The sequence below is a fragment of the Acomys russatus genome, chromosome 8, assembly GCF_903995435.1.
Source record: "Acomys russatus chromosome 8, mAcoRus1.1, whole genome shotgun sequence".
Classification (NCBI taxonomy): Eukaryota; Metazoa; Chordata; class Mammalia; order Rodentia; family Muridae; genus Acomys; species Acomys russatus.
Window position 1 is genome coordinate 66689490 of NC_067144.1, and position 25650 is coordinate 66715139.

Consider the following 25650-nt stretch of genomic DNA (forward strand, 5'->3'; position numbering starts at 1 on the left):
ACACAAAAGTGGAAATGGGTTCAGCTTTGTCCATGCTAATCAGGGTTAGTGTGTTGGAGAAATGAAGAGACTAATGGAGGTGACTGGAGGACTGGGTGTGGCAACTGTCTACAGAAAGGACATTAGCATCCTTGGGAGCTAGCTCTTCAGAACGTTCAGGGCTTCTTGAGATGTAGTGTAGAGTCTATCTCTTGATGGGAGAGCCTCTGCTTGGATACATTCTTTGAACCTTCTCTCCTCCAAGGCTTTTGAGGCAGCATCTTGGCTTCTAGGAAACTCTCATCAAGGTAAATGTGCTGGTATCTTTATGCTTATTTAAAGCTATACTCCAGGTTGTACTGTATAAGAGAGCTGTGTATAAGGTGGGCTCTTGGTATAATTTCAAATCCACACTGACATAGGCACTGAGAAGAACAGAATTTAGCTTTTACTAATTGTTAGAGAATATGCTTGTGACATCAGCCACTTTTAAAATCTTGTTTAAAAACTCTTATTCTCATTAATGTTACATATGCATTTAAGTGTTTTTATCTTAAAACATGCCGTTATTGAATGTTGCTGTAATATTCTTTTTTAAAAATGAAATTTAAATGTTTAGACAAATATCCTTTCCTGCTTTGTCTCTGGCTCTTCTTGTTCTCAGGAGAAGTGGAGTGGTCAGTGAAGTGCTGACAGACTATTGCTGCTGCCTTGCCTCAACTGCCTCTCAAAGTCCCGAGAGCACAGCTCTTCCACCGTAAAACCAGGGAAAGGAGATGATCTTCTTGCCAGCCGCACTGCAGAAGTCATTAAATAAAAGACACAACCAGTACGAAAATCAAGGAAAGGGCAGGCTGTTGCACTGGCTTTACTTTGTAATTGAAATAAATGGACAGGTTGTCAGCAATCCAATGTCTCTGATCAGGTGGGACTCTGTGATGTGCTGATGCATGCTTGCTGGACACGGCAGTGCAGTTAACAGATGCCCAGATGTTGGCCCTATGGTCTTCTCTGCAGCCAGGGACAAGTGCGCGTGCTTGCTGGACACGGCAGTGCAGTTAACAGATGCCCAGATGTTGGCCCTATGGCCCTCTCTGCAGCCAGGGACAAGTGCGCGTGCTTGCTGGACATGGCAGTGCAGTTAACCAGATGCCCAGATGTTGGCCCTATGGTCCTCTCTGCACCCAAGGACAAGTGCCTGTAGGAGGCAGAACTTCAATTTTCAGAGTGTGAAGTCAAAGCTGAAAGGAGTACTTCACCGCTGAGAAGTGATGGATGTGGATCTCTTACTGGGTGGGGAGGAACACAAATTTCTGGCTGCCTGCCTCTGCTTGTTTTCTAAATTGGCATGAAGAAGCAGCCATTTGGTATCTGGGAAGTGTGTGTGTGAATGAATGGCCTGGGAATATTGACCCCACTTTCAAAAAAGTGACAACACGAGGCATTTAAGAGAGTCATTAGGATCTGTTTTCTAAACTTGGAGTCATGGGAACACAGAGTCTAAAATGGCTGAATGAAATGACCAGGTATGCATGGGAGACAAAACCAAAGGCGTTTCTGTTTCCTGTACCTTGAGCCTCCTCAACGCAGGGGCACATTGGAGAAGATTACTCTCTCCCTGTCTTGCAAAGAATTTCAGGTGAGCTATCTGGTAGTTTACATAAAGTCCTGGCTCTGAGACCTTTGGGCTGTGACTATGCTGGAGCGAATAGACAGAGTCTTCTTGGGGAAGAGAATCTTACTTGGGTTTGAATGAGCCCCTGGGGCTTCAGAGCCCATTACTGAGAACAGTACATGAACCATGGCCTACTCAGCTGATGATGCAAGCAACGAGCCGAGAGGAGGAGGAAGAAAGGCACGGGCTAGCGAGGCCCAAATGGTCCATCCTTAGGATGTGGATGTGTGTGTTACAGTGTTGTGGCGCCTGGATGACTGCCCGTCTCCCTTGAGCCTAACTTCAGAACCTGGACTCGACCCTCTAGAGCACTTAGTTTGAATTAATTCAGCATCACATTAATAGCCTGGGGGGGGGGGGGGAGGATCTCAGGCTCAAGCAATAAGCTGCTTTCAGAGCGGCGTCTGGTAAGTGAGGTAACTAGTTCACCTCCTGTGGGCCTTTGGCAACCTGGCTCATCAATAAAACAGCTTATTTAGATCATAGCTTTTAATGCTTAAAAGAAGGACTTTTCTGAGCTAATTTACCAAGTTCTACCAGGGGATGATGACATTTTTGGGCTGCTATCAGAAAGTGCTCATGCTTTCTGTGACCCAGCCAGTCACAGACGGCGGACGAGGTGAGCCTGACAAACTGCTCACGTAGAACAGCCTAAAGTAATTTAAAGTCCATCCGTCAGTCAAAAGAAATTTTAGCAACTGATTTTAAAGGGAGTGAGAGAGGAAAAAGGAGAGAGGTAGGAGTGAGGAGAAAGAACCAGACAACGCAAGCATTTCCCTGTCGCTGGGGCATTTTCTTCGAGCAAATCTTTCCGGTGTCCAACATCTGTTTATGTAAATCTATGCAAAGTCACTGGCAACAGGGTCCTGTACAATAAACTATGAAATAGTGGGTGCTAAAATTCACAAAATAATCTCATTTCCCTTCAAAAGCTTTCTGAGGATTTGTCCTCTGGAAATTAGTTCTAAAATAAATTTCAAGACCGCATGATCTGACAAAACAAAGACAGCTCACAAGCCAGGGGAGTTTCTGAGAAATGGCCCAGATTTCCCAGTGGTGACATTGAAGGAGGTGCCCTTGCCTTCAAAGGCCCGAGCCTATCTGACTAGCCTGATGGATTTGTAAAGATCTAGAACTGAGTCTCTGCCTGTGTTCATCACTGTTACTTCCTTGAAGTCTTCATTGACTTCGCTGATCCTGCCCAATGGCAAAAAACAAAACAAAACAAAACAAAACAAAACAAAAAACAACAACAACAAAAAAACAAAAAACAAAAACAAAAAAACCTAATCCAGGCGTGATTTTTTACCCACCCATCGTTCAGTAACCCATCGAATGCCTACTTTCAACTGATAATGCTGAGGGTGGGCACACTCTCTCTCCCTGCACCCGCCCCCCCTTCTGTGGAGTCTCACCCCCTAATGTGCATGCAGCTGGTAAGCTACTGGTCTTGTGAGACTGGCAGAATGAAGCCACCCCATCCATGTGTCCTGCAATTGTTATCAGGGTACAAACCTTCTTCCATACTTTATACAAGTGCTTAGACACTTCACCAGCAGCCTTGAGTTTCAGAAGGAAAAATAAAAAAAAACACACTTAATTAAAATGCAGCATGGAACCCATGAAGTATATAGTCTTCAATACACTCCTCACCTGTTATTTGGGGATTTTGCATTTTAATTCATATAAAGGCCAACAATAGGTACAGCAAGGAAATGCACATGAACGCTGGGTACCAAAGAAAAGAGAGTCCCATGCTCCTTTCCCATAGCAGAAAGTAAATTAAAGCACTTTTGAATGTTTACAGGTGTGCTGCAGGGTTAAAGGATATTCACCATGCTTTAAGAGAGCTGTTGAAGGAATTCACAGTAAAATACAGTCGTTCAGCACACACACACACACACACACACACACACACACACACACACACACGCACACACACATGCACACACACGCATGTGTGCATACACACACATACATATATGCACTTCCTAAGCTACACAGAGAAACCTGAATGGTGTATCCTTTGACAGTGACTTTGCAGATGGTAGACCCTTGGGTGCAAGTGATGGGCTTTTGGTAATGATTTGCCTGTGAGCCCCAGAAGCTGGCATGGAAAGTATAGGCATGTCGTCCCTTGGATCCCGAGAGACATGTGGGAGCTTTTCCCACTGCCTTCAAGGCTCAACCAGCAATCTCAGGAACTGACCCCAAGTTACCTGAAGGAAAATGCTGTTGCAAACATTGAAGAGATATGAAACAGAAAATACTTTCCCCTAATTTCATTTGGCTTTTGATGGAAAAAAAAAACAAACCAACAACACTACTACAATGTGCATAATATCACTTTGTATATTAGTAGCTGTGAAGACATCACAACATCATAAGTTCATCACCTATCTGGGCCAGAAAAGAGACGTCCTTAGCAACCTACTTCTGTTCTACACACAAAGAGGAGCCAGAAAGGGGTGGGGGTGGGGCAAAGCATGTGTAGAAAACAGATAGATTCTTTTATGTAGCCATAAGCTTTGCGATTATAATGAGCATTCTCTTTCGTTCCCTCTGGCCCAAATCCCATATGCTGTCACGGAGGGCAGGTGTATGTTTTGTGCTCTGTTAAACCAGCCGAGGAACTCAATAGAATGAAGCTCTAAGCAGGGAGTAAGTAGCATTTTTGAGATGGGAAATCCACCAGCATGTGTTTTCTCAGAGCTGTGGACTAATTGTTTTTCTCAAACATATCAACAGCAGTGACAGCCTTCTAGAGCATCTAGACTGATTAATCTTTGCTTTAGTTAATGGTGCTTGGGATGATGTGAGAGAAGAGGGCAGTGATAATCTGCCAGGGGAGAAAAACATGTCCCAGTAAATGAAAACAATAGAATAGATAGGGAGGCCTTACCTTGATTTAAAAATAAACCCAACTATTTGAAACTAGGCAAGCAATCAGCTGTTTCAAAGTTCTCTTTTATATTGAATAATTGAATACCACGTTTTGCGTGTTAGTCATTGTCACATAATGTGTTGGTCTATGGAGTTTCAATGCCCAGGTGATTGCTTTGGGCCTTCAGAACTTTTTGTTCTTTAGGCTTTGAATGCTGATTGCAACTTGTGTACATAGATATTAACTTGAAATCATAAAATATATTGAGCAGCAAAATTATTTTATCATCATGGCTTAACAGTTTACATTTGCGTTAGTCTAAATAAGCAGTAAAATAAAACTTCACTTTGAAATTGAGACTTCCAACTAACATAATCCCAAAATGAGAATTCGGCATTAAAATTAAAATTTGTAGCATTTGTCTTAAATTAAGGATGCAATGTTAATTTGTTCCAGCAAGCCTTTTCTATACTATTTTATCTCATCCCTCTGTCACCAATCTCAAAATAGAGTTCAGCTAAAATTAATTTCCAAGTAACCCTTGGATGCTTTGCAGCAGATAAACCAGCTGCAATTCCACAGTTCCAAGTATGAACTCAACTTTTACGTATGCCAGTGCATACAGTTATGTAGGCAATAATGCATATTTGCTTTATAGACCAAGAAGTAGCTATAACAAGTTGATAAACATTAGCTAGTGCTATTAGTTCCACATGTAATTTGAGAATCTACCTCGTCCATGACTACCTTCCAATGTGAGAGAATGATCTAGAATGCCCGGTGTTAAGGAATATGGTAAGAAAGTCATTTTATCATTCTCCTACTTGTCTGTTGCCATTTAGCTAAAATGCAGGAACGGTGCCCTTTTAGTGAGTCCATTGGTTAATTTATCTATCATCAAGGAAGTTACCTTCTCAGTTCCCTCCTCTTTGAGACTGATAATGTCCAGGTCAAAGTCCTTTCTCAAGCCATCGGTCTTATTGAAGGTGATACGCCCAGTCAAGCCATCCCATCGAGCCTGAGGACAGTTAAGAGTATTGTGTTATTGCTCAGCACTTAGCACAATCTCAAACCCATCAGCAGTACGGGGCCTCAGCTACATCCCACTGTCCAGCTACCGGAGCTGCAGCATGAATTCTAAACTGTTGCTTTGGTTCACTGGCTTGAAAGTGGAACACTTCACTGTTTTATTAGTTCTCATTTATTTTTACCAGCCCTAGCATTTTAACACAGCCAGTCCTGTAATAGTGGCAATCTAAATGGGCAGGAAGAAAAGCGTTGCTATAAAATCATCTGTTCTTTGAGTTAAAAAGCCCAAGAGGCCATAGTGTTCTGTTTCCCAAGGTCAGTTTAACCCTTCAAGGTACTGCAGACGGGAGATGGCTCCTGCCTCTTTCTTCCTCTGTGAAAAAGATAAGGCGCATCATTGACATTTTCAGGGTATTATTCATGATTTATTCATTTTAATACTTAGGAGCTTTAGTTTCTTATGGCTGCCATAGTCCATTTCTATGAACTACTTATGTCTATTTCATTTTTTTAAAGTTTCTAATGTAAGGTTCTCAATTAATTCAGTCCAACTTTAAACTAACTAGGAAGCCAGGGCTTCCTTATCCTCCTCTTCCTTGTCCTCCTGTCTCTACCTCCCAAGTACAGGGACTACCAGGATGCACTTCCTGGTCTGGACAATTTGTCCGTTTAAAACTGTAGAAACTTATTCTCCTACAGTTGCTGATAAAAACATTGTCAGCAGAGCCAGGTGCTCTGGGATATCTCTCTGAAGGCTCTTGTGGACTCTTCTTGCTTTGAGTGGCTTTCAGTGCTCTGTGTCTTGAGGCCATTACCCTCCTCTGCTGTCTGTCTGAACATTCCCCTGCTTGTGATTGGATTTGGTGCTTGCAAACATAATTATGGACTATCTCTTTATCCCTCCATCTTTAATTTAAGCACACAGTTCCAGTTTTTGTTTTTGTTTGTTTGTTTGCTTGCTTGTTTGTTGTCATACAAGGCAACATTAACAGATCTCAGGGATTAGGGTGTGTGCATCTTTTCTGAGAGCCGTTATTACATTTATACAGGCATCGACAAGATCCGAAGAAATAAAATCATAATTATTGGCACCATTGGTGGTTTCCTTAAACACTAAAGAACAGCGGCTCACGGGCCTCAAATAAACTTGGTTAATTTGAGTTTCTCTCATAACTGAACTTGGCTCTTTGTATACATTTGCACTATTTTCCTCCTTTCCAACTTTATGAAATCAGTCTGAGGTGTGTAGTGTGAAGACCCTGAAGGAGATGGCACGACATGTCAAGGTGTTGGTACTGTGTTTCCCCGTCACACACAACTTTCCATGCGAAGGTGTTGGTACTGTGTTTCCCCGTCACACACAACTTTCCATCTGGCTGACGAGCAGTGGAAAGAACATGGGTTTTCTGAGCCTTAGGGTGGACTCAGGATGTGGGACTCCAGGCAAGTTATCTCCTCTGAACCTGCATTTACCTATGACGTCAGTGCTTATGTGAGGAATAAAGGACGCCAAACACAATGCATCTATTGATATTATTTTAAATTATAGCAACTATTTTTCAGTCATCTCAACTTTGGTATTGTGTTGAAGGATGTAATGGCTGATTTTCTGTGTATTTGACGAGGCCACAGGATTCAGAGCTATCTAGTCAGTTGTGTTGCTGTGAGTTCCTACAAAGGTGTTTGCAAAAGAGAAGCAGTGCCAGAGACAGACGGCTTTATTTATTCCTTTTACTGTTTGTTCGTGTGGAATAAACGCCTCTTATCTGCATCAGGGATTTTTGCTGAGAATAGAAAAGTGTACAACCTCAGCAGCGTCAGTCAGTTCATTAAAGGTTAACAACACTACCCGACTAGTGGGAGGAAAAGGAGGTACACTGCTTAATGAAGAAAAGGCATGGAAACAAACAAACATGTATGTGAAACACATGGAAAAAAGAAAGAGTCAGAAAAGTGCCTGAGATTTAAAGGCCAAGCAAAGACTCATCACTGGGCTAAAGCCTAACAAACAGACTGTAAGTTTCTAGGGGGTCTAAATCTACAGTAAGGACTCACGAGAAGTGAGCCTTGTAGGGAAGGTCGGCCCCTATTAATAAAGATGTTATGACTCAAACTAGCTTGCTGGGACAGTAGAGAGGGTTGGGATCATTGAAAGGCCCTAACAGAATCGTTGCAGAGTCAGATGCTGCAGGGAGAGCACTCTGCAGAGTTAGCAGGATTAGTTTAAGAGGGTCACAGTCATATACTGGGGATGTGTTAGCAGGTAGTTATCACAGAATAAAGTGTTGGGAATCCATTCAGATATTCAAATGTGAATAGAGGAACAGCATGGCTCTTCACCTTCTGCCCCACTGACTTTCACCCCCTTAAGCATGGGTCAGTGCAGTTCCACAGCAAGATGTACAGAGTTTCCATATAACATAAAGTTAAAAAAAAAAAATCAGCCATGGTAACTAATCATTGCATTTTCTGGTTACCATTTAGCTAGAATGGACATCATAGCAGAATTACGTGTGATTTCTTGATAGTACTGGATACTAAATGTTAGGAAGAGATTTGTCAAGTAGACTCTGAGCTTCCCATCTGAACTGGGCACCTAAGCTGACCAATTCCCAGCACACAAAGAGTGGTCTCTTCAGGTCCTGGGCCTTAGTGCCCAGACTTTACGCCAGAGCGGCGAATAACAGCAAATAATAAAGCGAATAACAGCAAACAATAATATCCTCTTTTAAATGAGGTGATATTGGCCTCATTGTGTGGCCATTGATGAGCCCACTGGGCTCCAATGGGTAGTTATAATGCAAGGGTCACACAGACAATCTTGATTAAACCAAATGGGTCACAGAACCTAACCAAAGCCATGACACTAAAAAAAGAACTGGTAGAGAAAGTGTTAATAAGCATGGGAGAAGGATCAGAGAGCGTGTTTGGTGAGGGAAATTAATTAGTATGCCAAGAACAAAATTAAAAAATAAAAAAATTAAAATAAGTTGACATTTCTTCAGTCAATCATGATATCACTTGTTCCAACACCTGAGTTACAATAAAGAAATCTCTCTGATAGGACAGAAACAACCAATAGCATATGCAAGGAGCCTTTCTTTTGTCTGTGTCTGTGCTCTCCCTGGCACCATAGTCTTTCCCCAACTCCATAGCATATCAATTTTCCCTTTCTGGGCTGTAGCCACCACCTTCTTATTTTAAAGCCAAAGGTGGCCTTTGTGGAAATAAAAGCTACAAAATTAGCTACAGTGTTGGGGTTATTGCAAATGCCTCATGTCTGAGAACAGTTTATCTAAAGCTTTGGGTCAGTTGAAATCTCTACTGTGTTAGGGGTTGGGATTAAATTCATTGTAGACAATGAGCTGTCCCAACCCACCTCCTGATCTGTTTGGAAGGAGGTAGTTATTTTCATTAAGTTCTACAAAGTTTTGGGAAAGCTTTTTCCTCGAGGCAGCTTTGCTTTTATGGAGGTCATGTTGTGAATCAATTTAGCCCATTGTGCAGAATTTATGGGGCTCTCTGCAAATGGAAAGAACTGGTAGCATTTACCTCTTGATGGAGCACACAGCTCATAGCATGTTCTCAGAGCCCAGTTTGGAAACCCAACTGTATTTCTTCAGAGTGTGCCTATTGTGTCGCTTTGTTTGGACTCTGTTACATTGGTTTTATTCTCAAACTTAGTGTTTGTTGCAATCACTGCGGCAGAGTAATTCCCACTTCTTGCTTTCCTCCCTGCACATCCAAGTGGCAAAAATGTTCTCTTTTTATTTTCTGACAATGCCTCCTTCCGTGCCTCAAATATCTACAAAGCCTCCCTGCCTGCCTTTTTTTTTTTTTTTTTCCTAAGCTGTACCTTTTGACCTCTGAAGTCAGTGCTCCCAACATTACACATGTCTGGCTGCCTCTTCCTTCTTCATAGGTTGTACCGTATATGTTCTTTGGAATTTTGGGCTAATTGCTGCTAAGCATTTATTAGTCACCAACTTAACTATTGATCAAGGTGAAGATACAACTTCTGTATGCCATAAATAACACCCATAAGGAACCCATTTTCTGAAACAGGCCTGAACCATGTACAAGTTAGATAATGGCATATAATTATATTCTTCATAATTATAATTTACTTGTCATACATAGATGCATTTGCTGAGGGCACAATTATAGTATACTTAATTGAAAACAACACTTATACAATTGTCCCTATTTTAGGAGATAGCTTTAATTTCTACCCTGTTAGATCTCTTGACAATTACCACTTAGGTGCAACTAAGTCGAATAATGTGATTGCTTTATTTTCCTTTGGGTATACCATCTAATGGATAAAAGATAAAAATCAAAACTGAAAGAAGGACAAAAATGTGTCATTAGTCATTACTTACTGTATGTCTCTTCTCAAGAAACCATTAGTTACTGTAGTTAAATATATGTAATATATGTATGCATATACATGTATTTGGGGTGTAAATGTCTAACACTCAATTCTAGGCTCTTGTAGTAGACAATTATAAATACTAATGAATTAAAATGACTGTTTCACTCATTTTTAAGGGAATTTAACTGCATAAAGGACTCTAAATCCTTCCTTAAAGACTTCTCTGACCTAGCCATTGTTATTTGTTATGCTGAATATGTTGTGTCCCATAGAAAGACAGACACTTATTTGAGAGTAGAATGTACTCTTGTAGGGAACATGGACTATTAAGAGCAGTAGTTTCAGACCTCTTTTCAATGTTAGGAACTATGGTTTCTTCTGTGAGCATTGGGAATATAAGGCTCATAAAGATTCCAAAGGTGAATGTCCCTCCCTTCATTGCTGGTGTGGAGACCACAACCCCATGACACCAGGCAAGAAATCACCTCTGTATAGATGTCATGTATGTTACGATAATGTAACTGGAAAGGAAGGCATGATTCCATTTGATGCTGAGGGGGAATTATATTAATTTTCAGTTTACTGTTATATAGGGTCCAAATTAGCATGCTCATTTGTAGGCATTCTATCTAATATGTCAGATGGGTTACAAAAGTTATCATCTTTCTGCTCCATAGGACAGTAGTAACCTTTGTTTCTCCTGGCAGCTTCTGAAACAGATAACCTCACCCTCTTCCTGGCTCACATGTAACTGATGTAAAATTGTACGCCGGCTGTGTTGGAGACCGTCCTAGAAAGACACTCAAACACGGTTGCCTGCTGGAATAAGCTGTGTGGGTCATTCACACTTAGAGACATCTTTTTATATTTCCCTAGCCCTAGAGAAAGTCCTAAACTGTAATAGAATTTAATCATTCCTAACTTCTGTCTGTATTTTTTTTAACATGTGAGATACTTTGTTTTTTTGAGTTTTATTCTTTTTTTACACATACATTTACATTATTATACATATATATATTAAACTACCTACAGCAAGAAGAACCACAAAACAATCAGGAATTACATTAATGTTACATTTGTAGTGTTTTGGATATTTGTATTTTGCAACCTTGAAGAAAACATCTCTCCTATCTTGGTGCGTCTAAGTTTCTGAATGTAAATCAATATCTATCATATCTCATCATTATCAACTTAAAACATCTATCTAGACCTAAAAGCATCTTAACCCCAAAATAACTAAGCTTAACTGTAAAACTAAATTATCTGGTCCTCAACCCCATCAGAGACTTGAGAAGGAATAAATCTATTTTTATTTCCTTCTCACTGCTTCCTTTTCTTCTTCTGATTATCTGTTCTAATTCCTAGTTCTGGCCCAATCTGCCAGTTCAAAACTGTCTTTGGCTAACTCATAGCTTGTATAATTTCTCCACTGAGACTGGATTCAGAGATTAGTCTTAGCTCATGGCCAACCCCGGACCACATTGATGGCACAGAGAGCCCTTGGTGGCTCAGGAGCTTCTGCCTTGACACACAACCGGTGTACATAGTACTGGGTAGCCCCAATAACACAGTTGGATTGGGTATGTGTGCATGAGAGAGAGGGAGGGAGAAACAGCCAGAGAGGCAGAAGGGGGCAGAAAAGGGAGGGGGAAGAGAGAGAGAGAGAGAGAGAGAGAGAGAGAGAGAGAGAGAGAGAGAGAGACAGGGACAGGGACAGAGAGACAGAGACAGAGAGACAGAGAGACAGAGACAGAATACTTGTTTTTCATGTAGTGAAGGAGTTGTTCTTCACAGACGTCAGTAATTATAAGAAACAGCTGCTGAGACCCACAGACCTCCACAAGAAGACCAATAGAGTCAACTAACCTAGGCCCAAGAGGCTCACAGAGACTGAAGAAACAACCAAAGAGCATGCATGAAATGAACCGGACCTAGGTCTTTATGTGGGTCCCCCAGCAAGTGGAGCTGGGCAGTCTCTGACATGGACTCTATTGACTGCTTTGGCATCACTTTCCCCTAGCTGGGCTGCCTTGTCTGGCCTCAGTGGAAGAGAATGTGCTTAGTCTTGATGCAACTTGATGTGCAGGAGTGGGTTGATACAAGGTGTGGCTCCCCTTTCCTGAGGAGAAGGGGAGGGGGAAAAAGGAGGAAAAAGGTGGGAGAGCAGGACAGGGAGGAGAGGAGGGAGGGGGCTGCAACCAGGATATAAAGTGAAAAAATAAAAACATCAATTAAAAAGAAATCTAGCCCCTTGTTATCAGGTAGGGATCTATCATGTAAAGAAAATGCTACAATAATAACTGGCCTGGAAAGATATGCCTGTGCATGGAATAGTGGCATGGATGTTATGTGGGTAACTAACAGCTTCCTGATTATATCTGAGGCCCTTTCCACAGGAGGAACTGCTTAGTGTTGCAAATTGTGCTAGGAACTCATGTCTGGGGAGATCATAGGCCCCAGAGGTAAATATACTATAATTCTGCTAAAAGGACATGACATCAACGTTTCCTCTAAATTCAGATATATACATTGATATTTAGTGCAGTTCTCATACCTCAGCAGAGGACTGTTTATGCAGTGGACAGCGATTAGCACAGAAACTAATAAGTAGTCAAAGTACAGAGAAAAAAGGGATGGTACATTACTCAGCTGTAGTATGGACACAAGGGTCATATTCTTTCCTCTCAAAGATCAGGAAACATTGTGAAAAAAAGAGCAGAAATAATTTACAAGACGTAGGTTGGCTAGGAGTGTCGTGCAATAATGTCTTTTGGACATGAGAGTAATGACTGATTTATGATCTCACAGCAGATGTGGTTGCATGCCAAGACCTCCCCAAGATCAAACAAGTCACTAATTATTCTAGCACAGAATGATGAGGGGCTCCTGAAGCCCCATCCTTAGATGAGGAGCTATTGATAGTTGAAGACCAGCCATGGGACTGGGAAGAGTTGGTGTTAATGAAAGGCATCACTGCTGGCTGGTCATCCATGCTAAGATGGATGGGCCCATACTCATGGTCTACGGTCAGTACTAACTGGACTCAGTGGGTTAATTTTTTTTTTCTTTTAAGGATATGAAATTTGGAGAAGATAAAGGCTCAGTTTGGTGGTGGTGGGAGGAAAAGAGACTGATGGCCTTGATCAAAGTACATCATATGATATTCTCAGAGTATAGAAATTGTTACCTCAGAAGCATTATTTTTGTACAAAAATATAAGTTCAGGTAATCAGTGTGCATTTGATCAGACTCAATTATTTCTTAAAATTAGCTAATAAAATAATATGTGCCTTTTCTTTAATTCTTTTGGTATGAATTATATAATTCAAGCACAATAGTTTTTTGTTTGTTTGTTTGTTTTTTTACAGATTGGTTTTTTTTCTGATAGACAGAATACTTAATTTTAGGGTCAGAAATTTCTCATACTGGTTCATTTAGGTAGGCTAGCAGTACCACATAATCTTAAAAATGAAAAGTATAAAGTTTTGTAAGCTGTCTATTGAGTTAGAATTAGGACAGATTTTTATATCGATAGTCATTTTGCTCTGTGACGGATCCATTTAAACTTAATTTCAAGTTTATGATTGATTGTCAGATCTTGAGATATTATTAAGTAAACTTTGTTTGTGGATAATCACTGGCTATATGGATAATCTCTCAGTAAAAGATGCAGACGGGCTTGTTTTTATATGCACCTATAGCTCCATGCAGGCGGCATACATCTATGCAACTATTATACACTACAAATAAGATGCCACCTTGGGTCCTGTTAATTCACATGCTCATTTTTCTTCCCTTTAGGAAGTAATTAAAAGGCTTGTACTCACTGAGAAGGTTGTATTATGCACACACATGTATGTAGGTAAAAAGTGAGCTGAACTTTTAGTGGTCAAAAGATACATTACACTCCAAATCATTTACACGTACAGGTAATAGAAAAGCAGGAGTGCATAAAGCACATGGAATTTGAGGAAATGGAACATGTGATCTTAACGTTTAATACCTGTAGATCTAAGTAGATGCAAAGAAATGTGTTGAAATTTTAGCCAGGCTTATATAGTTTTACAGGTTTATTTATAAGATCTAAAGTTTCACATTTGTCATATTTCCCCCCAAATATTAAAAAAACATAAAATTAGAATTTAATCCCTTTCAAAAATGATGTATGTCCTTGGAGTAGGTTTCTGCTCTTAATGAGAATACACAAAAGCCAGTGATTTCTGCCCCATTCTAACAGGATTCCATTTCCACTCCACCTCATTATCAAGTGGTTTTCACGTTATTCTCCTGCTTGTTTGAGAACACAGTTTGGGAACTGTTTATGAGAATGGTTGCTAACCACAGAGACTCAGGGGAGAATGGGGCCAGACAGTCTCACCTACTGATACCTAGGTGGCCATTGGTACAGATGCTACCACATTGCATATGCACATATGCATAGGTGGTCTCCCATTATGGTGATAAACAGAAAACCTTGGGTGATGCATCGCTACTGTGATATTTGAGAGCAAGTTTCATTTAATCAAAGACAGGAAATGATTATCAAGGATCAATTATTCAAATATGGAACTACTGTCTAGGAAACCACTTCAAGGAACCGTTCTCTCATTTGCTCTATAGCTTGCAGGATTCCGGACCTATCAGTGGCAAAAAAAAAAAAGGATTTTTCTGTCAAGTCAGGAAATCTTTCACATGTTCAATACCTTGAAGAAAGATAAACTCACCACATCATATAGAAATGCATATGGATACTATACCGATACAGTTCTTGAATTGTTCTAATATGCTTGAATGATGAAGTGAATAACACCGTGACTCTTCCAATGTTCATGTGCTAATCCTGTATTCTAGATGATGTCACCAAGAACTTCAAAGATAGGATCAAGCTAAGAATATTAACAGGGAACAACCACCTGGATTATCTGACTTTGCCCCATGTAACTACAAAGATTTGTATAAGAAGGGCACAGGAGGACTCAGGCAGATGCAATTTGAAGTTATAACAGTTGAAGGAGTCAGAGAGAGTTTTGAACGGTGCTACATTACTGGCTTTGAAGCCAGACACAAAGCTCTACAAGACAGGGCTTGGAGAATGTCTTCCAAAGCTGGAACTTGGGCTCTGTGAGACTTGTGCCAGAGTTCTGATTTCCAGAATTATAAAAGAACAAAGTTGTGAAGCACTGAGATGGTTTGGTGGGTAATACACTTACAGCCAAGCCCAACACTTGAGTTCAAAATGTGGGGAAAACATGCTGGAAAAAAAGAAAAACTCAAGCCTTATGTCCTGTGACCTCCACAGGGACACTGAAGGAAGTGTGTGCCTACACACACACACACACACACACACACACACACACACACACACACACACACACACACGGATAACCTTGAGTTGCATTAAAGTAGAGAATTTGTGATAACTTATTTAAGAAGCAACAGGGCTTCTTGGAAAGAAGAGATTTCATGTTGTTCAGTAACTAACCCTGAAGTCAGAAGACAGCAGAAATGAAGAAGGCATATTGTCACACGTGTTTTGCCTTACTGGGTCTGAGATTACCCATGTTTGGCCTTATTTCTTTGAGCCTGCGGCAGGACAGTGGATGGTGGCAGGAAGCAAAGAGATAGAAAGGATCCAATATCATTTTCTAGAGAATGCTCCTTGGTGACCTAGTTTCCTTCCACTAGCCCTTATAGAATGAATTTGTTACCTTATAGAATGAATTTCCAGAAAGGGGGGGATTTATTAGATGACTAGTCCAACAATGGCAGGCTGTAAACAGAAAGTCCAAGAATTCAGTCCTTGCTCAGCCCATGAGGCTAGATGTCTCAGCTTGTCTTCAGTAGACCCTGGAATCCTGAAAAAGTAGGCTCTAAGGCCAGTGAAGGAATGGACTTGCTAACAAGACGAGGACAAGCAAGCAAAGAGCAAAAGCTTCCTTCTTCCAAGCTATTATGTAGACTTCCTGCAGAAGGCGTTCCTCAGATGAGAGGTATGTCTTCCCACCTCAAGAGCAGGATTAAAGGAGGGTCTACCAACTTCAAAGTAGGCAAAAATCTTTCACAGGTGTGCCCTCTATATTTGGATTTTAGTTAATTCCAGAATTAACCAAGTTGACAACCAATAGTGGCCACCACAAAGGATATTCAGCATCTACACTGTATACCAAACCACAGATTTCAGACTTGTTTCTTGATGTCATCTGAATCTCCAGGTCTCTTTATGTTTGTGTCATATTCTCTACAGGGTTTAGCATGCCAGTGTTTGCTGTCCTTCATTTAAATACCTTTGTGTGATGCTTGTTTGACCCTCAACTTCTATATTCCTGTGACACTGCCCAGGCATAATTTTTCATTGTTTACCTTTTGCTTTTAAGTACAAACATTAAAGCAATTTTTTTTTTCGAGACAGGGTTTCTCTGTGTAGCCTTGGCCATCCTGGACTCACTTTGTAGACCAGGCTGGCCTCAAACTCAGAGATCTGCCTGCCTCTGCCTCCCGAGTGCTGGGATTAAAGGCGTGCGCCACCATGCCCAGCCATTAAAGCAATTTTTAATTGAATTTAGCAATTAAAGCTAAATCTGCCTGTAAGAATATTTTTTAAAAAGCAAAATAAAGTCTAATATTACTTTAGATATTTTCTCATAGAAATTATTTTGTAGCTGCTTGGGGCAGTGGTTTTGAGTTTGCCAACTGGTCTCCAGTAGCCCATGTAATTAATTAACATCTTATGCCCCCATATAAATTAATCAAACCCAAATTCAATGACCAGACTTCCTGCAATATGAATAGCCTTCTGACATTATTTATGATGTAACCATGGACTGCTGAATTACCTAAGTCTTGAAAATCAAAAGGTAAAAAAAGTATCATTCTGTGTTCTCCCAGTGCATTATGGGATCATTAACATAACATAAGTGTATGAATGATCTAACTCTAGTGGCTTCTACTTTTTTGTTGTTCTGTTTATTTTATGCTGTGGAGGGCCCAGATTATGAATTTACATGTTAATTTACAGTTGTGTTTCATTTTAGTTTTTGGTCCAACAGACATGCAAAGGATTCATGACCTTGAAAGGATGCCCTGTAGAACAAGAACAAGCTTTGGCTCTAGCTCAACAAGATTATTCCAGACATTGTCTTCTGATGGAGAGCCTGCTACCATTGCCCCTCCAACTGTGAACTAGCATTTGTGTCTGCTGGTGCCTCCATTGTTACTAAGAAGATCTGGGGTGTCTCTTCACACTGGATTTGCATGAGAGTCATACTGGTTACTTTGGAAGGTGTGAAGGAATGTCCATGTGTTATTTCCCGTGACCCTTCCAGTAGCTAAGAATGTATCAGATCATCCTAGTTAATCAAGAGGATGAATCCTATTGCCTATAATAATCCCTGGAGGGATTCAGAGACTGACTGTCTTTGTTTTTGATTTGTCACACTCTATTCCCCAGGGTAAGGTCACAAGAAAATCACAAAAGGGCTAGGCTCTTTTCCTCACTTTACACTCTGACTATGGACTTTGTATGTATCATGAAGAGAGAGAGCCCTCTACTCCCAAAATGAGAGAAGAAATAAAGGAATAACTGTGAGTCTTCAGTACAACCCTGACATCTCAGTAGATCACAGCCTGTTTCATGTCTGATTCGCCCAGGTAGAGTCAGCTTAGATCTTGAGGAATCACTCAGACAAAAATCTCATGCTCTGGCCTCTAGGATGCTATTTCCCACTTTCTTTGCTTTGTCTAGCATGTCCTGAAAGTCAAGGTCACAAAGCTAGATGATGTTGTCTGCAGGAGGAAAGTCACAGGAAGCACTCTGGTGCAGCCCTTTCCTTTCAGGTCCACAGTCGCCACTGCAGAGGAAATTCTTTAAAAAGGAGTCTGAACTCTTGGGCATACATGACCCTGTGGTTGGACCACTTCTGATTTCCTGCTAGACTGCCTCTCATTGCCCTCTTGACCCCTGCTGTTTGCCAACAACTGGGCTGAATGGATCGCCATCCATACAGCTTACTCCCTGGGATTTGGGTTTTTGAATTGTATGCTTCAGTTGAGAGGCCTTTTACCAGAAACTCTCGTGACTTTTGCTGATTTAATACTTTAATCGTAAGGTTGCATGGTACCTTTTAAAGTTCTTTTTCCCTCATCGCCCAAGCCTGCTCCCATTAACATGTCTTCTGCATGTACCCTACACAGTCTTCCCTCCCATGCCATTATTTTAACAAGTTCAAAACAGCCTCTTTTCTTTTATTCTCAGATGTCAATATTGCCTTGACTTCTACAAGGCACACTAGGTCCATAATATGACAGAATAATTTTAAAGAGCTAAGTGGAAAATGAAGAAGTTTTCAGGTAAAAACTGGAGGATTTAGTAAGACAACAAAGGATAAACTTCTATTGGCTTCAGTCCCGACTCTTCCAACCTCATCACAACGAGAAATTAAAAACCAACAAAAGCAACAACAGAGCCACCAGTAGCCACCTAATTGATTGTCACATGTTGTTCCCAAATCAATCTTTGTCATGAGCCTGGAGTTGTAAACAAGGTAGTTTTCAATTAATGACAGCAAATTTAAATTGTTATAAACATGAACTAGGAGCGTGGTATTTTGGGGGAGAATTTGACTTTGGTATAAAATGATGTGAGTTTAAATTTTGACCTTTATTTTAATAGCTAGTGGTTCCATCTTCATTTGCAAAAGTGAGTACTGTCTTCATCTAGCTATCATAGAGATAAGCACATGTAATGCTTCAAAACGTTAACAAAGGATTATTAATAAGACCAATTTGTTTATTTTCTCTTTTGCTTGCTCCTTGCTGATGCCTGGTTACTCGTGGAGTAGCTTACAGTGAACTTTGTTCTCTCTCCAGGCCCTTTTCATGCCGCTTGTTAGTAAAACACCGACTAGATTGTCACTTGTGTTAATGGAGGGACTCTCATCTTTAAAGGAGTATGTTACACGCACTCCTTTGAGGTGGAACCCAAGGATCTGAAGCTTCTTTACAAGTACTGCAGTTCGCTTCGATGAAGGCTGTCCTCACTCCACACATTGAGAATCACTGAAATATGGCTTGAAGCTTGACCTAGAAAACACTCTTGACATACTTGTTGAATTAGCAAAAGAATCTCTAGACATTTGCAGCAGCTGCTGCTGCTATTATTATGCAACAATCACTGTAGAATAACAGACTCCTCAGGAGAGTACTTTGAATAGATATTTTCAATTGCCTACAGAATAAGTGAAAACTACCCCCTTTACATGCTAAGTGGAGTTCATACTGATGACTAATGTCCCTGTTGCTTCCTCCTTTCCTCTCACTATATTTCTCTCTCTCTTATCTATCTATCTATCTATCTATCTATCTATCTATCTATCTATCTTTCTATCTATTCTTCTATCATCTAATCTATCTATCTTTCATCTACTTCTAATTACACAGAATATACAGTTCAGAGGTAAATAGTAGCATTGGTAATGGTGTTATGCAATTGGGAAAATCAGCTACAGCTGGTACAATCTGGTGTGTTATTTTTAGAAATTAAACATTGAACTATCTAAGGGAGCTTAACATGGTTTGATAACTTTTATACTTCCAATGGCAGCGTTGGGTCCTCGTAACCACAGTATTATGTGTGCTTGTACATGTAGAAACTGGAAGTTGATGTTAGAAATCATCCTCTGCCATTCCTCCATTTTACTCAGTGAAGTAGGGTCTCAATCACATTCAGAGCTTGCTGAAAAGGTTAGTCTTGTTAGCCAGCTTGCTCAGGGGATCTTCTGTTTTTCCCTTCCAGAGATAGAGACAGATTACTAATAGGTAATCATGCCTACGTGCATTTACATGGGTGCTGAGAATTTATCTTTGGTTTTCACACTAGCCTGGCAGGAGCTTTACGCACTGATCAACCTCCCCATCCTTTATTCTAAAAGTTTTAATTTTATTTAGTTTATATCCTATAACACTCCACATAGCAGTCTCTTGTTACAACTAATTGTGTGTATTTCCCTCCATGCTATGCTTTCCTAAAGTTGAAGAAGTTTATATTAACTATTTCCCTTCAGGGCTAACCATTCCGTTTGCACCCAACATTGTTAGATGTATTGTCTATGCTTACTGCATGCTAATGAAACTGCATTTCTGAGCAGGCCATTTCAAACCTTATGTACTACTACAACTTTACAAGATGCAAAAATTTCATCCTTTGACAAGACATTACTTTGAAACAATACAAGACCTTCACTGTTGAACCTTCTCATATTAGAGACCTTTATAATTAGACTTTGGTCACAATAGGACAGCATTCTACTCAACCTCGAACCTCTTAAACTTGGGATTTATTTATCAACACTTCCTTGTTAGGAATAATTACTTTAACCCTGCCATCTCTTTCCCTAGAGCTTCCAAATTTTCCCCTCTAAAATGAAGATACTGACTAGAGCAGACTCTGAGAGCCTCCCGTTTGTTCTCTGTTTTGGTCTGAGAGCTACTGAAATCCCAGTACGATAGATAAATGTGATGCTTAAGCCCAAATCCCAACATCACAGGAAGAACCCCCGCCCCCCGGCCTCTCTAAAAGCTTATTTTTCACCTTGTAAACCTAAACAAACAAACAAAACGAACAAAGAGGGACATCTAGTTCTACAAAGAATCAAGTAAGCAAAATGTGCAGAGATTCCTTTAAGACGAGCTCATCAGACATGGCGAGCTCACTCCTAGAGGGATGTAGCATTCTCTTGCCCACTAGGCAAGTAAACTTAGTTTCTTGCAACATTATATTTTCTTAGCCCCTCCGGGGTCCTTTGTCATCCTTTGACATGCTCTAATAGTCTGAACCCAAGAGCTCAGTCTCCACAACTTCTTAACTGCCAATTTTTTGAAGCTGTGCCTACTGGAACACAAAGAAAGCAACGGAGTCTGCCTGAAGCAATAGCGTGCTGCGTTGACACAAACTGCTGAGTGAGCCCTTCACTCTTGCTCTTCTATCATCGCACTAGATAATACTATCTCAACCCAAACACTTTCCAGCATTTATTTCCCCATGATAAGAATGGTAAGGTTAGGCCGGGCATGATGGCGCACGCCTTTAATCCCAGCACTCGGGAGGCAGAGGCAGGCAGATCTCTGAGTTTGAGGCCAGCCTGGTCTACAAAGTGAGTCCAGGACAGCCAAGGCCACACAGAGAGACCCTGTCTCAAAAAACCAAAAAAAAAAGAATGATAAGGTTTAAATTCACCCAGCTTCTAAAGACAGTTCAGTACTGTGGAGAAAAAAAGCTAAATAAATCCTGTGACAGTTCAGGAAACCACTAAAAAGTACAAGAGACTTAATTAGACCACAGTTATTTGATTTAATGATATTCCAAAACAATATTCCATAATCATAGGCAAGAAAAGAAATATTTGTCTGGTGTCACATATGCTTTGAAGATGGCGCTTTCAAAATTACTTTCAGTAGAAGCACCATACATTTCTCTATCTACTGTGAGATCGTTAAGCTGTGCTAGTAAAAGTCAATCAGTTTGATACCATTACAGCTCAGTTGAATTGTGCTCATTAGACAGGATGAGCTTGTCTCTATTTGGCTCTAGATTAGCGTCATTTTCCTCCCGTTCATGCTGTGCTGGTTGTTTTTGTCAACTTGACACAAATCTACACATATCTGGGAAAGCGAGAATCTCAATCGGGGAACTGCCTTAACCTATTGTGCTCTGTCCAAGTTTGTGGGGGGCATTTTCTTCATTGATGTTTGATATGTGAGGGTCCAGGCCACTGCGGGCAGTGCTACCCGTGGGCACGTGGTCCTGAGATGTATGAGCTAGCCCTGAAGAGCATTCCTCTGTGGTTCTGCTTTAGTTCCTGCCTTTAGGTCCCTGCTTTGCTGGAGCTCCTGTCTTGGTTTCCCTTGATAGCAGGGCTGTAATATGGAAATGGAAACAAACCCTTCCTCCCCAGATCACTTTTGGACACAGTGTTTTTAATCTAAGGAACAGAGAGCAAACTAGGACAAGTATGGAGGGATAGCTACTGTCATTCACCTTTAAGTGAAAAAAAATTTTTTTTTTTTTTTTTACAAAGTAAAATCTTTAAACCAAGAAAAATCTCTAAAAGAGTGTTCCGGGTCTCTACTTAGCACTTTCTTTCAAAGAATGTTAATAAAAGTACACATGTGAACCAAATTTTGTTAACGTTATTACCACAGATTAAAAATCCACAAAACACATTCCTAAGAGGAGGAGTGCCATATGAGGAGCCCTAACATCGTTGTTGGGAATCAAGAATGAAGCAGGCAGAGTAGGCACTTCACAGTGTTGTGTTACCTCTTTTGATAACCATAGGAGAACCAGTGTCTTTGTATTGTTTTATATTTGCTGCAGCAGCAGCAACAGCAGCGGCGGCAGCGGCGGCAGCGGCGGCAGCAGTGTCCTTTATGTCATGCCTTCAGATCATTATCTCGCCCCAAGTTTGAGCAGCCGTTGCCAAATTTGAAGAGCTTGTGATGTGTGGTATAGTAAGAGTCATTCAGCCAAATGATTAGTAAAAGATATTTTAGAAAGATGCAGATACTGCTGTTCTCACAAGTTCTCACAAGACTTACCTCATCGTGACCTGCTCCAACGGCCTCATATACATTCCTAGACAGGCATATTGACAAGCTGCTTGCTTGATTACATAAGACAGGGTGCTTATCTTCACTCGACGACAAGTTCACTGAGTGTAGAGGGTAACAGATTATTTTGTATCTGACGTCAATATTTTGCTTAGCATTGAAATTATGCATTGATAAAATCCTGAGGATGACATTGCATTCAGATATTTTAATCTGCATCCTTACACATTTTGGGCCTAAGAGCATGTAAAGGAGCACTCTGGGCTGGTATTGCATAGCTCAGTGTTTGGTAGTTTGCAGCAGCTTAATTGCTTAGATTACATTTATTCAAAGTCTGCTTATTATTTATTGCTTCATTCTGATTTGCATTTTTTTTTCATTGTACCAGGGCATTTGGCACTCCTCCACACATGCTCATTAACCTCTTAGTTCATTTATCACGTTTTCTACCTGGCAGGCTTACAATAACCTGGTGTCACCTTGCCAATTTCTGTCCTTCAGGTTTCATTTCTGACGCTTCTTCCTCCAAGAAGCCCTGAGCCCCAAAGACAGGAATGGTATTTTTCCAGACTTGTCATCACTATACTGATTAGCATTGATGCCTGCCTGCCTCTGTACAGGATCGACTGCCTATATGGCCCTCTCATTTAACTGACTGCATCCCTAAGGACATGGTGTTAGTGCTTTATAAAACTTGTACTTGGTGTTCTTGGTCTACCACGTGCTGGGTCTCCTTAGTCACACAGAACCGGTGGTGAGTTCTTTAGTGGGGGTTGGATGGTAAAGCCTAAGAGGAATGGAGTTCTTATTCCTTCCAGCCCAGATTCGTGCTTCTTTCTCCTTACCAGGTGGACAAATTCATCCTACCTATTTTTTGCATAGGAATCTATAGCATTACCTTATAGGACATTGCAAGAATGAGTGTTACCAATCCTATCTAAGCATCATAAGATGACCAAAGATATTCCTGTTTCCCTTATCCTTCAGATATTTCTATTGGAATTTCCTGTCTCTGAAGACACTGTGCCATCTCTAAATTTCCTTCCAAAGCCATGCATATATAAGCCAGTGGTACTGAAAATTTTTTAAAAAATTTAATTCAGGGTAAACACATTTACATGTGGACTAATTTGTATATTGACTGTAGATAAAAGCAAGCATCATTCTGTAGGTTTGAATGCTGCGTGTTACCTGAGGCATCACAGGCATTTCTGTTCTGAGAGGACTTTTCCTTGTAACAAATCAGTAGGTGATTTCATGCAAGGTTTACAGCAGTTTTAATGGGACTAGGGACATCACACGTAAAAGTATTACAAGGAAGAATAAAATTGTAATTGGAACTCAATCAAGCAATTTGTTGAAAGAAATGGCTTGTTTCCATCATGCCCCCTTTTAACTCCATTAAAATAGAGGACATGCTCTACACTCCGAGGGCGAGCACTTTGGTGCACTGGCTTCTAGGGAAATCACCACCTATCTTTATCTGGCTGGGGGTGGGCTGGCCTCTGCTGAACTTATCTTTCACTTGAGCTTTATGCTGAGGCTGGGATGTTAGATTTTTTCAGAAAAAAATCCATGCAGCAGAAGCCTCACTACACAATGCATCCCGGGGCCAGGATTTGGAAATATTCTGAGGGAAGGCTCTAAAATAAATCCAGCATATTTTGCCTCCTTCCCTAGTCTAAGCTTAAATGTCTTAAATGGTATTAAAGATGAATATATACAAATGCCCACTCTGCCAATTGCTCTAGAAAATCATTTAGCATCCTAAGCTTTTTTTCTTGGCATCATATAAATATGAGCTTCAGGGTACATTGACTAAATCCAATTGTAAATTCATTCAGCTGACAAAGGGCCTTCTACTTAAATTTTGAGAATGCCACAAAGCTTTCAAGTTGAGAGGAGGCAAAATTCTAGCCTCCAAGTCTCCAGAAAGGAAAACAAAACACAAAAATTAAAGGCCACTTCTGAATCAGGAGGAAGGAGTGCTTGGCTACACACCGGGAGAAAAGTGAGCAGGATGCACAGAAACTGTAAAGATGATCAGCATCCTCTCAAAAACTATCAGGCACTTGTCTTGACAGCAGTCAGGAAACTCATGTACGACACATTTTCATGTGTGGACCACGAGGATGCAGATGTTATGAAGACTATCTAGTCATTGGCTTTGCCCTATTACTTCTTGCTGATTTCTTGGTTCAAACTGTGGAACGGCCAATTGTTTATTTACATAGTATAAAAACAAAGAGCCAAATTTACCAACTGCATAGCACCTAGGAGTGGTGAACAAGTTTGCTATGAACCCCACATAAAGCAATCTCTGGTCTCAATTTTCCCCCCGAATTGTCTGAATTTTAAAACAGAAGCTAGTACATCCTAGAGCTAGTCTCAGTCTCATGAAAATTGGGAGAACTGAGAACTGCCCTTCCCCCATCACGTAACCTTAGGTCAAAGCATCCTTGTTGTTGAACCAATAAAGCATGTCATTCCACACTCAGCATAGTTGCAGCATTCTCTTCTTGCTTTATTGAGTCCCAGTGACCTGGTGATGGAAAAGGTCATAGGCTTACCTAATTCTTCACATACAGGGGCCAGTGAAATATCCATAAGTCAAATCTAATGCTATGTGTCCTATGAGTATTTCCTGCTCTGCAAATCCTACAGCGGACCTTTCTCAAAGGTGAATGTTAATTTTGCTCTTGTTTTAGACAACTATTATTAATAAACTAATTCTGTTTAAGTAGAGAGCATTATACAATGGGGTGTATACTTCAGAATAAAATCCATGTGGTTGAAGTCAACCATTTTTCCTCCTCCTGTGGCAGCATTGCTGTTGTCTCTTCACTCAGTTCTCCTTTGCAAGATGTTTCATTGTGGGCCAGATGCAGGGAATTTTGGCTTCCCTTGGCCTTCAGGAGCCCATCAGCACTGCAGTTCTTGGGAGATGGTGTCTCCAACTCTTAATAGTGCTGGCCTTTGGCCAATGAGTAACATTATCAGACACTACCCCTAGGGGGCACTGTACATTAGGGTGAAAAATTTATGTTCCTTTGTGAAACGGTCCATACAGTTCATTTATAAAGAGTAGGAAGACGGAATTGATAA

The 25650-nt window shown here is 40.6% G+C and overlaps 1 protein-coding gene across 7 annotated transcripts in view; it reads right to left on the reverse strand.

Annotated features, from left to right (window-relative positions):
* Grik1 (glutamate ionotropic receptor kainate type subunit 1) overlaps nucleotides 1-25650 on the reverse strand; it is a 370429-nt gene that overhangs the window by 54314 nt on the left and 290465 nt on the right. For 4 of the 7 annotated variants that reach the window (XM_051150189.1, XM_051150184.1, XM_051150182.1 and 1 more), the window contains exons 8-9: nucleotides 5449-5556; nucleotides 3170-3214 (exon numbers count right to left, since the gene is read on the reverse strand). In XM_051150189.1, coding sequence (XP_051006146.1) covers nucleotides 3170-3214; nucleotides 5449-5556 — 153 coding nt within the window. The remainder of the gene's footprint in view (nucleotides 1-3169; nucleotides 3215-5448; nucleotides 5557-25650) is intronic. The other 3 variants (XM_051150186.1, XM_051150183.1, XM_051150188.1) reach the window with 1 other exon arrangement.